The sequence below is a fragment of the Littorina saxatilis genome, linkage group LG17 (assembly GCF_037325665.1).
Source record: "Littorina saxatilis isolate snail1 linkage group LG17, US_GU_Lsax_2.0, whole genome shotgun sequence".
Classification (NCBI taxonomy): Eukaryota; Metazoa; Mollusca; class Gastropoda; order Littorinimorpha; family Littorinidae; genus Littorina; species Littorina saxatilis.
The window spans coordinates 40,630,063-40,644,689 of record NC_090261.1 but is presented as its reverse complement, the minus strand read 5'-3'; the positions used below and the strand labels follow the sequence as shown (position 1 = coordinate 40,644,689).

The following is a 14,627-nucleotide window of genomic DNA, read 5'->3' as shown; positions in this document are numbered from 1 at the left end:
CCCACGTACACTCGTGTGTTTTTTTTGCACGAATAGAATTTTACGTGTATGACCGTTTTTTACCCCGCCATTTAGGCAGCCATATGCCGTTTTCGGAGGAAGCATGCTGGGTATTTTCGTGTTTCTATAACCCACCGAACTCTGACATGGATTACAGGATCTTTTTCGTGCGCACTTGGTCTTGTGCTTGCGTGTACACACGGGGGTGTTCGGACACCGAGGAGAGTCTGCACACAAAGTTGACTCTGAGAAATAAATCTCTCGCCGAACGTGGGGACGAACTCACGCTGACAGCGGCCAACTGGATACAAATCCAGCGCGCTACCGACTGAGCTACATCCCCGCCCATTGGAGGGGCCTGACATTGTAGGTACAGTGGAACCCCCCTTTCAAGACCTAAACAAAAAACTGAAGGAAATCAGGTCCATAAAAGGAGGGAGTCTGAAAATAGACGTTAATGTACAGAGGTTTGTTTGTTTGTTTGTTTGCTTGCTTAACGCCCAGCCGACCACGAAGGGCCATATCAGGGCGGTGCTGCTTTGACATATAACGTGCGCCACACACAAGACAGAAGTCGCAGCACAGGCTTCATTGTCTCACCCAGTCACATTATTCTGACACCGGACCAACCAGTCCTAGCACTAACCCCATAATGCCAGACGCCAGGCGGAGCAGCCACTAGATTGCCAATTTTAAAGTCTTAGGTATGACCCGGCCGGGGTTCGAACCCACGACCTCCCGATCACGGGGCGGACGCCTTACCACTAGGCCAACCGTGCCGGTATGTACAGAGGTTAATTGGACAGAAAATTGGAACAAAAATAGGGTCTTAAAAAACGGGGTAGTCTTACAACGAGGGGTCTTAAAAAGGGGGTTCCACTGTACTGATATGACTCAGAGTGGAAGGGATTACAGTTCATTTTGACTTTCTCGTTTTTCAGTATCTGCTGACCTATGTGAAAAAGAACTGCTCCAACCCCATAGCGGGGAAATATGCCTTGATGTGCCACAGTCATCTCACCATCCCACGTGCCACCACACGAAAATTCCCTCCGTCATCCATTGAAGTCATGGTAAGTTACAGGCATGGGAATTATCCCCCGAAAGGCAAATTTCCGCCGAAAAAGCAAAACTGTCCGCCGAAAAAAAAGAATGGGGGAGGCAAAAATGGTTCTTAAAACTGAATTTAATGGCAAACTTGGAGCTCAGATGACACCAAATTGCACCATTTGCGTTCTTCGGAGAAAAACATGCTGGGGGGGCTTAAGTAAGGCTAGGCGCTTCGCGTCGTCGACTTTGCTATAACTTAAACATTTTCAGCCTTTTTTACTTTTTTTAATTCCCATGCCTGAAGTTAATCTGATGTGATGATGGAATTGGAACTGTCTGGAATGGAGTCGTATTGCCTCATGCTAGCTCATTTTCCAAAAGAAAATCATGAGGAAAGGGTGCAGCAATAAAAATCTACGATTCAGCAGCGGTAGTCATGCAGACATGCTCAAGTGTAATCAGTGATCTTTCACCTTTGAAGGCAAACTAATTGATAGTTAAATGAACCTACAAATGCTAGTTGTAACTGACTGATGATCTTGTTTGTGGTGTCCTTGAAATCCAATCAATAATTAAACTTTTTTGCTGATTAATGCTGTAACTGTTTTAGTCTGAGCCAGGATTTTGTTAGGGTATAATGTTATAAAGAAACCGGTTAAGTAACAACAAATTAGAGTTAACGTGAACATTATTGATAGCGTTTTTGTGTGTGTTTGTTTTTCCAGAGTGTACAACAACAGAGTCCCATAGTGTGCAAGGTGTTCTTTATGGACGGTAAAACCAAGGCAGTGAGCCTTCAACCAAAGGACACAACTATTGAAGTGCTGGAGAAGGTGGCCCGCAAAATCGGTCTCAAGTCTGTGGAGGGATGGGCCTTGTATGAGGTGAGTTCAACAGTTTGTATTGCTGTGATAATGTTGATGATTGTGATAAAAATGTTAAAAAACTACATTTCACTGGAAATTTATGCTAATTTCACAAGTTTATCAAGCATTTGCAAAAGCTAAAAAATGAAAAATGAAAATATTCAAAAATGCTTTTTAACTTAACACTGATGTACATGTTAGCATTAGTGGTGAAACATGTCCTGAGCATGCTACAGTTTGAAAATAATAAGCATTGTTTAAAAAAGAATAGGCACTCGACAAGTAATTCCTGACAAATATAAATTCCAGATCAGAATGTTGGTCTTGATTATTTTTACTGATCTGTTTTTTTCTTTCTGTTTTCTGCTGTATGTTTTCCAGGCAACGAGCGAGTATGAGAGATTCATCAGGAGCTACGAATATGTAGCAGATATCTTGGCTCAATGGGAAAGGTGAGAATTCAATATGATGAATGGACCTGTGAAAATCAATGTTGTCCTTTTCTGTAGTAAATGTATACCCAACTCAGACTTACATGTTTAATCTCTTTTGGAGTGAATTAAGAGACACAGGGAAGTAAGCCCTTTAAAGAAGACAGAATAAGAAGCAGTGAAATGAACAAGCAACTATTATCGCCCCCAGACAACTGCCCCCAATCATGGGAGGACAACTGCCCACTGATTCTTTTCTGAACACTCTTCGTGCAAGTTTTTACAGTGCTGAAACGCTGCCAGCCTGAAACAAGACAATGTCCAAGAAGAGGAAGATTGTCCTCACACGACATTCTTTTTGGGTAATTACCTCCACAAGTTCTAATCAGCTACACTCCAAATTAACTTAAACAAAAAAATCTACTTGCAGTGCCGACACGCTGTCAGCCCAGATGTCAAAGAACGAGACGATGTCCAAGAAGAGGCAGACGATGGCACTGGGAAGCTCCGATGCCAGACTGGTGTTCCGGAAGCGTGTGTACCGCCACGTCCACGACATTCCCAACGACCCCATTGAGTACCACTTACTGTACGCTGAGGCTGTCAACAAGGTTGTCAAGGTGAGTCAAAACATCCATTTTTATTTATATACAGTCAAACATGTCCTTGCGACCACCTCTTGAAAGCGACCACCAGCCCACAACGACAACTCCCAAGGGATCCCTGATGAATTTTATTCAATATAATTCACCTTTCTATAGCGACAACCTGTCCATAGCGACCACTTTTGGCCGGTCCCTTGGATGGTTGATACAGACGGGTTCGACTGTACTTCAGCGTTTCAAATGTTTAAACTTGAAAATCATTCGAAGAAATTAATTGCAAAAGTAAGTGGATGAATTTTATGTGGTAACACCCGTACGGAAGCTATATCATCCCGGTGATTATGTTTCAGCTGGATGAGTTCTCAGTGTCGGACAAGGTGGCACTACAACTTGCAGGTCTACAGGCACAGGTGATATGGGGACCTTACGGAGATGACAAGGAGTTCAGGTAAATCACATCATACGTTATATCTGTCCGTCTGTTTGGACTCCGTGTTCTTCTTCTTCTCGTTCGCCTGTCACATTTTGAGATCAATTCACAAGATGAAGTTGGTTGTCCTGTAATAATAATAATAATAATAATAATAACTGGACATTTTTAAGTGCCTAACCTAGTATGGCTCTGGGCCCCTTACAAAAGAACATATACAGAATAGAACAATTAAATGTACAACCTACATAAAACAATTAACCATAACCTGTACATGTAGTTCCTTCACAGGCCCTGAAGAGTGGCGGGGCTTGGCCAAGACTGAGGTGCATGAAGCAAAACTGGGTCCCACCCAACTGGGATAATGTTTTATAGTTAGGATGACTGAAACATACAAGATCCATTGTAACGTTAGGCAGAGATCATGTTGAGTGCATATTGCATTACTTGTATTCTATGGTGGATTGTGTTGACAGGTATAGTGAAGCAGACCAGTATCTGTGCAAGAGGATCCTAGCTTCATCAGGCAAGAACTGGTCACAGGAGGTGGCCAAAGCCCACAAGGTAGGAACCCCCTTGTATTGCCGATTTAAGTGTGCGATTTGCTTTGATTTTCAACATGTTAGCTAGGAAAACAGATCTAGACTGCTCTCGTGTCTCTTTAGTTTCGGGCATGAACCTTCAACTGAGCTTAGTGACTGGCTAATGAATGATTTGTTTTGTCAAATTCCAAAATCCCCCTGTTCACAACTACACACGTTTTAAAGGTAAAAAGCTTATAAGTCAGAGGCACATACAATAATACAGATCTTCAGTTGAAAACAGTTATTAACCTGGAAGTGTCAGAAAACTTAGCAAAGTGCTTGTAATGCATTTTGGATGCAGGAATAATGGGTAATGATAGATCACTGTTGCAGTAACCCCGTTAAAAAAGAGAAGTTAGCAAAGTGCTTGTATTCCATTTTGGATGCAGAGATAATGAGTATATAATGATAGATCCCAGTTGCAGTAATATTATAACCTTGTTAAAAAACAGTAGTATGCAAGTATTTGACCTTTGCATGTTGTAATTCTCCCAGCATTATGGAGCCGAGAAGAGTGAGCTGGAAGCCAAGGTGTGGTACCTGACGTGCGTCAAGCAGTTCCCACTCTACGGCTGCACCCTCTTCTCCATCGTCCACAAGGGTCTCTGGTCCCACGCTTCTGAAACCCTCCTTGCTGTCAACATGGATGGTGTCAAGTTCGTTCGCACCAAAGACAAGTTTGTGATCCACGATTTCAAGTATTACGACATCGACTCCATCTCGATCGATCCCAATGACAACTATGTGACGCTAGAGTTGAGCAACAGGACGCAGGCGGGATGCACGCAGAAGACATTCATGTTTGAGACGCAGCACAAGGAGGATATCGGTCACCTCATCGCCAGCTATTCGCCGCATCATGCCACCTGGATGAAAACAGAGCATGACAGCTTGAAAAAGGTATTGGCTGTTTGCTGAGGAACGAGTATTGGGCTCCCACATTTCTGCAACTTCGCGTGTTACAGTGAAACGTTGAACGAATAATACAACTTTAGATTTGCTCAGATTTGCATCATAATTTGCACCATTTTGTACTTAAATTTTCACATGTTCAGGGCCCCCTTACAGTTTCAGTGATTTTGCTTTTCTCCATTGGGAAGCTGAATGGAGTGAGAATAAGATGTCTAAAGGACGCCTACGAAGCAGTAATACAGGAGAAAGATGAATATTTAAGAGACATAATAGTGCTGATAATCCAGTGAGTTGGTACATGCAAAAATTATGTAAAACTTTTTTTCATGACAAACACAATGAAAACTTAGATATTTTTCATTCTTCTTTTTTTTTCTATCTTTAAAATTGACTCGCCTTTGCAGAAAACTTTTCCTTAATTTCCTGTCATATACTTCAGTATTGCAGCAGTAAATGAATGTCCTTGACCTCTCCAGATGAAGCTGACAGATGAAGAGAAGTTGAAGCTGTACGAAGAAATTGTTCGCTGTCGCAAGGCACTGGCTGAGAGCAGAGTCTTGCAGCGACCCCCTCAAGAAAGCAGCACAGGCTTCCTCAAAAACACTCTCAGGAGGTAAGGATTTTAAATTTGTTATGATAATTGTTGTGTTAGGCTTGGTTCTCCATGAAATACAAGGTTGTCGTCACGAAGACTGAGACTGGTCTCAAAAACCGGGAAATCTTTAGATGATGCAGTTGTTTTTTATTTCAAACCCTCGAAGTATTCTCCCTTAGCGGCTACACACAGTTTAAGTCGTTGGACCCAGTCAAGAAATGACCGTTTGAAGTCGTTTTTTGGCACCTGGTTCAGACACTGGAAAACAGCCGATCCGAGGGCTGATCGACTGTCAAATCGACGCCCAGCCAATTGTCTTTTCAGATGAGGAAACAAAAAAAAGTCACAGGGTGCAAGATCAGGAGAGTAGGGAGGATGTGGCAAAGTTTCAAAGTTTTCTTCCTCCAGGTACTCTTTCACCACCTTGGATTTGTGAGCAGGTGCGTTATCATGAAGTAATTTGATCCCTTTCAATCCTGTAGTTGGTCTGGCTCTCTTGTAGTAACGAACGATGCCAGCAAGAACTTTTTCCTTGTAGTACACCCCAGTGATGCTTCTGCCTTTTTCGCGTGGTTTTTGAAAAATGACGCCCTTTGTGTTATAAAATATTGTGTATAAAACCTTCTTGCCGGAGCGACTTTTTCGCACGATCCGAGGGGCATTGGCACCTTTTTTTTAATCCATGCTTTGTTTTGAGCTTTTCTTTTTGGCTCAAAGAAGTACACCCAAGTTTCGTCTCCAGTCACGATCTCATCCAAGCGTTTTTGATCACATCCGTCGTATATCTTGAGTAGCCGTTGGGCAAACGTAACCCTACACCTCTTGTTCTCTTCAGTGAGGAAATGTGGTACCCATCGCGCGCACACCTTTGTGTATCCAAGTTTGTGTTTTAAAATTCTCAAGACAGACGACGACGAAATGTCCAGTGTTTCGGCGATAAAATGACTGCTCACTCGGGGATCTTCATCAACTAACCGTTGCACATGGGACTCCATTTTATTGTCGGTTACAGGTGGTTTCTTCACTTTTCCCCTTGCATCTTTCACAGACGTTTTCCCTGTTGAGAAATGCTTTGCCCACCGAAAAACTGTCGCGCGAGATGGTGCTGTGCCTGGGCTTACAGTTCTCAGCTCTTCAAGTATGTCACCGGCCGTTTTACCAAGTGCCATTCTTATTTTGATGTAGGATCGAAAATCCTTCTCTGAAAATGTGCTTTTTGCCGCCATTTTTTAGGCCAGTGTCTCTTGCTTACACTAAATACACTGTATCTTTACGAAAACACAACGGATCACAAAGAAATTATGCACAATAATACGTTATGTACCAATCTGGATAATGACGTCATTTGTTATAAATGTCGTCATTTGATTCTGTGCAAAAAAGACCAGTCTCAGTCTTGGTGACGACAACCTTGTAGTCCTTGGTCTTTCTGTAAAACAGGTCAAACAGGTGCCAGGGGACACTTAAATTGAGAGAAAATGAAGAGAAAATGGTGTGTGCAATGATATTGTACAACAGGAATATCAAGGTTACTGGAGTATCTTATGATATTAAACAAAAAAAATATAATATAACAACTTTGAACATATTGCATACATGTTCTAGATGCTTTGTCAGTTCAGTTTGAAAAAAACAGGGTCATGAATACGGGGATGGAGGTTACAAAAAATGTGCATAGACAATCTACCAAAGCGTAATCATTGATAAAAGTTCTCGTTGATAAGTTTTTAATTGATCAGTATATGTATCCGTGAACTTACTTGATAATATGATAATTCACAGGCTGACCAAATCCAAACTGGACAAACTGCGTAGCTACGCAAGCAGCGACGCAGGCAGCAATTTCACGGTGGACTTCTGGTCGTACAGCAAGTCACCGCTACGCCAGTCCCTGACACTCATACACAACCCAACGCAAGAAGAGACGGCCATCAAGATGTTCAACTGCATCCTCATCTACTCTGGGATTGAGGAGTCAGGTATGAAACGCATTTGTAAATTACAGTGTATTTTGAGTCAGAGATGGTAGAAGACCTTTTAAGAAGCTATGGGAAATATTTATGGTGGTTCTCTCAGAGATGGTTATTAAACTCAGCTGAAACTCAAGCGTGCAGCACAGACAATGTGAGTGGGCTCAGTTGGTTATCTTTGGAGCCAGAAACACAAAGCAGATACAAAAATATGAGTGTTCTGGTGGGAAAGTATAAGTGGCTCGGAAAACTTTTAGGTAGGGTTTTTTATACCTCACATTTATGTAATTTATGCAACCATGAATATGTGACCAGCCCTCTTAGTATACAGATGGATGCACAGATTTTGAAGGATTTATTTATAATTTGTTTTGTTTTTATAGTTGTCTAATCCAACATTATTGTTGTTTTCAGCGGATACAGACGAAGATCACGTGACGATGATGCAGAATGTCATGCTGAAGTGTCTGGAGAGTGATTTCTTGTGTAACGAGTTTTACCTGCAGCTCATTAAGCAGACCACTGATCATCCAGGTAGGCTTCGGAAAGTTAATGACTTAAATTCTGGGTATGCATCCTCATCTGTGTCTGCACATGCACCATAATGCACCGGAGTGTTTTGAAGATACCTTCTTTCCTGTGTGAACAGCCGTAATTGTAATTAAATCACTGTAGATTTGTTTAGGTTTTACATGGGATATAAGGGCCCGGTAGCTCAGATGGTAGAGCACTGGACTTGTGATCGGAAGGTCGCAGGTTCAAATTCGGGCCGGGACGGACACGGGTCAACTTTATGTGCAGACCCATAGATGGAAGCCATGTCCCACCCCCGTGTCATCACAATGGCACGTAAAAGACCTTGGTCATTCTGCAATAAGTGCAGGTGGCTGAATACACCTAAACACGCAGACACCTGGGTAGCGCGACTCCGTTGCTGCTAGCTTTCCACTGGGAGGAAGCGACCCGAATTTCCCAGCGATGGGACAATAAAGTAATGAAAATGAAATGAAAAATGAAAAAGAGCACCCTTCCACTAAGACACACACAGAATGTATGGCCTGACTGTTGTCTGTGAAGAGCATGTACAGTCGAAACGGTCTATAACGACCACCCAAGGGACCAACCAAAAGTGGTCCTTAAAGGCAGAACGTCGTTATGGACAGGTGAATTATGTATGAAAGAACTTTGGCAGGGTTTCTTTGTGATGATCGTTTTATAATAGGCAGGTGGTCATTATCAAGGAGTGGTTGCCAGGGCTGGTTGGACATTAGTCGTTTTTTGTTGCTGAATTATTAAATCAGCACATTGTCACAGCTGAAAAATCTCCACTGAAAAACTAGCTATTAAGCAGCCAGGCTGTTGATTTTTGGTATGTGTCCAAGTGTAAGGCGGGGATATAGCTCAGTTGGTAGCGCGCTGGATTTGTATTCAGTTGGCCGCTGTCAGCGTGAGTTCGATCCCAGGTTCGGCGGAAATTTATTTCAGAGTCAACTTTGTGTGCAGACTCTCTTCGGTGTCCGAACCCTCCCCCCGTGTACACTACATTGGGTGTGCACGTTAAAGATCCCACGATTGACAAAAGGGTCTTTCCTGGCAAAATTGCTTAGGCACAGTTAATAATTGTCTACCTATACCCGTGTGACTTGGAATAATAGGCCGTGAAAGGTAAATATGCGCCGAAATGGCTGCAATCTACTGGCCGTATAAAATTTCATCTCACACGGCATCACTGCAGAGCGCCTAGAACTGTACCCACGGAATATGCGCGATATAAGCGTCATTGATTGATTGATTGATGTAAAAGCCTGAAAAATCTGTGGTGCATGGTTTACAAGATACGATTCACACTGGAAGGAAGTATCTTTCAGCACTGTTGCTGTTGTCCTTTCTTCTTCTTCTTCTTCTGTTGTCTGTTAATCATGCATTGCATTCTGTATGCCATGTTAAAACTCTGTCGTCTCACCATCATTGTTGTTTGCACCTGCATTTTGCCAGTGTTAGAAATACTATTTTAACAATACATGTATTTTGTTCTAGTCTTTATTTCTTGTGTTGTAAATTTCGTTCTGATAGGTGTATTTTGGTAACTTTCTGAGCAACAAAGCATGATTGAGTATAGGTACTTGTATTCTGTTTCTTTTCAGTGATTGTGCCTGATTTTTTTTCATTTGATAATGAGTCTAGATCTAAATGTTCACTTTAGTTACTATCAGTTAACACAACTCGTCTTACCTAGTCTGTTGTGAGTGAATGCCTGATTTTGATGCCTGCAATCATGGACTCTTACCTGTTTCTCCTCTCTTTTTTTCTCTTCACATTTTCATGTTTTTCTCGATGCAGATTTATTTTTTTCTCTCTGTATATAACTTATTTTTTTTACTTGTTCGACTGCATCTATAACTGTTTTACTTTCCCTGTTTTCTGCTTGTGTGAATGTCAGATTCTGGATGTGAGTGTCGTCTATCAGACAGTCAAGATATCATAGTCCAGCACAGCTGTAAGCTCTACGTTTCGGTGTCTGCATGAAGATCAGTGGTAGAGGAAAGGGGTTTGAATGCTTTGGAATGTGTAGAAATCCTTAGAAGTTTGGTTTGCTGGATTGTAGAGTGTAAGGTGGCTGCTAAGACTGTCTGTCACAGTGCTTTGTTTGTGCATGCTTGTAAATTATGTCTTCTCTTCTTGCCTAGGGCAGCTCCGAAAAAAGAAGCTAAAGATAAGAAACCTGTTGCATGTAAGTATTGTGTGTGGATCTAGTTAGTGAAGGGTGGAGTGGAGATTTGCAGGTATACTTTTCTGATGAGTTTGGTTCGAGTGTTCGTTGCATCTCCTTGGAGCCAGCTCAACCCAGATTAATTACCCTAACTGCTTTTAAAGATTCAATTGTCCCTTTAAAAACAGTTGGCGATTATGTTCGTATGAGTGGGCTAAGTTAGTATGTGAGTTTCTGAGATGTCTTTGCTCTGAATGCCTATTCATTGAGAACTGTGAAGAATTATTTTTGCTTTAGTCGAGTGGGTGTATAGTTATTTAGAGACCAGTTATGTAGTGGAGAGTTGCTGCACATGTGGGTTTTTCATGAGATGAGTTTGCTCTGAATTCCTTTAAATTGACGTCTCTACAGAATTCTTGCCAAGGGTTAGGCATCCTGTTTTGCATCAAATGTGTTTAACACCACCGTAGATTAAAAAAAAAAAAGACATCTGTCCACTGTAGTAATCCTGTTTTCAACATTCTCATAACAAAACAAAAAGAAAAAGAAAATCTAAGAGAAATTGTATGTACCATCATATAATAATTTGAACAACCTTCCCATGGTTTATTGCTGTTCTGTGTTCAGCTAATGTGGTACCCTCCTTATTTGACTAGAAACATGGAAAAGTCAGATCTTAAATTGGGGGGGGGGGGGGGGGGGGGATGATGGGGTGTTCAACTGAAGTTTCACAGCTGTACTAAGTTTCATCCTATTCAGTTACACACACCCAGACCTCCTGCATGGAGTGGTTATAGTTTCATATAGTTTAGTTCATTAGTATAGAAATGTAGTTTATTTAATGTATACTGGTCAAAAAAAGGGTGTCAGAGAATAGCTAATACAGTCGAACTCGCTTAAGACGAATCACTGGGGATCGGGAAATAAGTTCGTATTAACCGAAATTCGCATGAAGAGAATTGATTGATTTTTTTACTGTCACAATTTTAGAAGTAAAATTTAAAAAGTCATGTAAAAGCATGTACATGTACATTCTGATCAATCTCCGATTTCATAGTGTCCACCAGTCTGGTGCATGTACTACCCTGGCCAAGTTTCCTCTCAAGACATCAAAGAGACCGCCCCATAGGTTAAACTCCCCATAGGTTAAACTGGGTCAGTGACCGGGTGCAGGAAGTGTTTCCTCTCTCATATGAAAGGGGAACCACCTCTCATAGCCAAAACTGGGTCAATGACCCATGGGAAGAAGGTCAGTGTCTATAAAGAAGGCCACCCAGCCATCACAATGGACCTGCCTTTGATCTGATCCTTGTAGCCTTGTGACTTTTAGAGACAAAGCGGCTCTGGGGCGATGAAAACGTGTTTGTTAAAAGAGGGGTTCGTTATGCAAATGATATGATATGTCGATCTCGGGACGAGTTTAAAGATTTCGTCATAAGCGTGAGTAAATTACAGACATTATGCATGCTTGGGAATCCAAAAAGTGCTCGTTATAAGCATAAATTCGTTATAAAGAATTCGTTTCAAGCATTTTTTTTAAGCATGAAGAAAGAGGTATTCAGTTGGGAACTTAAAACTAATACGTTATAAGTCAAAATTCGTAACTAGCGTGTTCGTTTTAGGTGGGTTCGACTGTAGTTATTGATTGTCTCCCCTTTCTACTTATATCTTATCTGTTGGTCAGATGGCCTATGATCTGCATAATGTCAATCAAACAATAAACAAATACTGTTCATTAATCAATTAATACATACATTTTAAAAAAGAAATGAAAATAGAAACTAAGTTAAAACAAATGGGAAAATATGACCAAAGCTATATTCTTTTTTCCCCAAAAAAATATTCAATGATATGCAATAGTTATAACTTTAAAACTTCTATTACAGGAATGACAATTTAACTTCAAAATTGAGTTAATACACAGCAGTGAAATTTTGAGGGAATAAATTAAAACACATAAGAGTCTCACCAAACTGGTCATACACCTTTCAGATCCAAACAGTGTGGTGAACCGACGATCGTGGCAGCTGCTAGCTGTGACGTGCGCTACTCTACCGCCAGCGAACTCTCGTGTCTACAAGTATGTGCAGGTCCACCTCAAGAAATGTGCCATGGACACCACTACGGATGAGGGCAAGTTTGCCCGCTTCTGTCTCAAGGTGAGATATTTTATTTCTGTGGATGGATTGCTCTTGAAGGAAATTAAAAAAAGCAACAAAGATAGAAAGATAGAAAATTCTGATGAAGAGACAATGGGATACTTATAGGCTTGCAGGCTGTACAACCACACAGATACACACACAAATGCACACACACACACACACACACACACACACACACACACACACACACACACACACACACACACACACACACACACACACCATCAAACAGGTCACATGCACCGATACAATTCACTCACAGGCATACATGCAGGATCCGTTACAGTTTCTGTGTTACCAGTCAGTTTTTTGTGAAGAGTTGAGAACATAATGATCATGCAGTCCAAAGTCAGCATGCAGATTTTGCACTGCTCCAAAATATCTTGATGTCATTTTCCCGACCATTACCTGAAAAATGACACTGTATTTTCTGTGTTTCAGTGCCTGTCGAGAACGATGGAAAAGAAGAGGAGGAAGTTCCCACCATCTGTGCAAGAAATCCAGTGTGTAGTACTAAGGTGAGAGAACAGTATGCAAAGTGCAATCTTTTGTGTGGAGAGGTGCAGCAAGTGTTCCACACTCAAAAAACAAGATAGAACATTCAATGAAACACTATACAGTCGTATACCTGCCTTGTAAGGCCCCTGCGATAAGAGGACACCTCCCTTGAAAGGACACCTGTTGTCCCTTTGTCTAGAATCTCTGCCAAGGAAAAAAAAAATCATAACAGGCCACCTGCAATGTGGGAACACTTTGGGGGCCCGGTTAGCTCAGTTGGTAGAGCACTGGACTTGTGATCCTTAGGTCGCAGGTTTGACTCCCAGCTTGGACGGACATGGGTCAAGTTTATGTGCAGACCCAGAGACGGTAGCCATGTCCCATCCCTGTGTCACCACAGTGGCACGTAAAAGACCTTGGTCATCCTGCCATAAGTGCAGATGGCTGATACAGTCGAACCTGTATAAAGAGACCACCCAAGGGACTGAGCAAAAGTGGTCTCTTTAGACAGGTGGTTTCTTTAGACAGGTGATTTATATAGTCGCAGAGACTGTCGGGGATCCTTCGGGGTGGTCTTAATGGGCAGGCGGTCTTTATGGACAGGTGGTCTCCAGGGCAGGTTCCACTGTACCACCTAAAACACGCATTCACTTGTGTATCTTATCTAAAGCCGTGAAGGCGTAAAACTCGAATTATCGTATAACCCATATTTAGTCCTTATATTAGAGGCGAAATATTTAGCCTGTAGGATATGAAGTATTCTCTCTCTAGGAACATTTTTGGCTGATCCCAAGGGTGTCCTTTTACCGTAGGTACTACTGTACAAGATATTCACAGCCAGCTGGACTTGTATCCTAGGACTACATTTTTGACATTTTTTAAACAAGATTCAAATTACTGTTTTTAATAATCTGAGTTTTGAGGAACCTTCTATGTTATGCTTTGATTCACCTGAAATGCACATAGTTTTTGAAGTTTGCGTTGAGAACAGAGAATATCAATAAGATGCTGAATCGGTCTCGGTTGACCCCTGAGACAAGAAACATCAACAGCCATGCAACCAACCAACTGGACTTGTTGGTCCTTAACACTTTCTACCCCACCTATGTTGACCAAGTTTTTTTTAGCCAAGACCAGTTGTGCTGCAGCAGGTCACTCAGAATAGTAGTAACTGTGTGGAACTGTGTTACAGTGTGTATCAACACACTGGAATGCAGGCGTAAGAAGCGACTGAAGCTAACAATCTGAGCTGATATATTCGTACCTGGTCAGATGGACCCATATGTGTGTGTACGGATATATCCGTACCTGGAAGACAATGAGTTAATACACTGAATGAACAATATTAGCAACAGACATACAAATAATAACATTAGAGATTAAAAAAAAACTCAAGCTTCGGTAGGAATTTTTAGACCAAGGGCCCACAAAAGGTGTCCTTTATTTTCAGGTTTCCTCTCATCGTAAAGGGCTTAACATTACAAATACCATTGTATTTCAATATATTCATATACATTTGACAATTACATGACTATTTCTCACCAGTGTTATCTGTCCTATTTTGCCTCCAGGAAACTGGTAACGCAGAGAACATATTTCCAGAACAGTGATCAGCATGTAGAGAAGATTGACAATGAAATGCCAATTTCTCACCAGTGTTCTCTCACATATTTTGTTCTCAGGAAACTGATAACGCAGAGGATATATTTCCTGAACGGCGATCAGCGCGTGGTGGAGTTTGACTCGGCGGCAACGTGCGGAGAAGTGATAAAAACCATCAAGGCTAAGATCGGCATGAGGTCTGATGCTGAGTG

At 41.6% G+C, this 14,627-nt stretch overlaps 1 protein-coding gene across 1 annotated transcript in view; it reads left to right on the top strand.

Annotated features, from left to right (window-relative positions):
• The window catches only part of LOC138952819 (myosin-I heavy chain-like), a 181,102-nt gene that overhangs the window by 146,446 nt on the left and 20,029 nt on the right, over window positions 1–14,627 (top strand). Inside the window, exons 24-36 of the mRNA XM_070324555.1 lie at window positions 942–1,073; window positions 1,776–1,934; window positions 2,298–2,368; window positions 2,778–2,967; window positions 3,303–3,400; window positions 3,859–3,946; window positions 4,462–4,866; window positions 5,355–5,491; window positions 7,256–7,452; window positions 7,858–7,977; window positions 12,146–12,312; window positions 12,757–12,833; window positions 14,496–14,627. The exon at window positions 14,496–14,627 is cut by the window's right edge and continues 32 nt beyond it. Of these exons, the coding sequence (XP_070180656.1) occupies window positions 942–1,073; window positions 1,776–1,934; window positions 2,298–2,368; window positions 2,778–2,967; window positions 3,303–3,400; window positions 3,859–3,946; window positions 4,462–4,866; window positions 5,355–5,491; window positions 7,256–7,452; window positions 7,858–7,977; window positions 12,146–12,312; window positions 12,757–12,833; window positions 14,496–14,627 (1,973 nt within the window). The remainder of the gene's footprint in view (window positions 1–941; window positions 1,074–1,775; window positions 1,935–2,297; window positions 2,369–2,777; window positions 2,968–3,302; window positions 3,401–3,858; window positions 3,947–4,461; window positions 4,867–5,354; window positions 5,492–7,255; window positions 7,453–7,857; window positions 7,978–12,145; window positions 12,313–12,756; window positions 12,834–14,495) is intronic.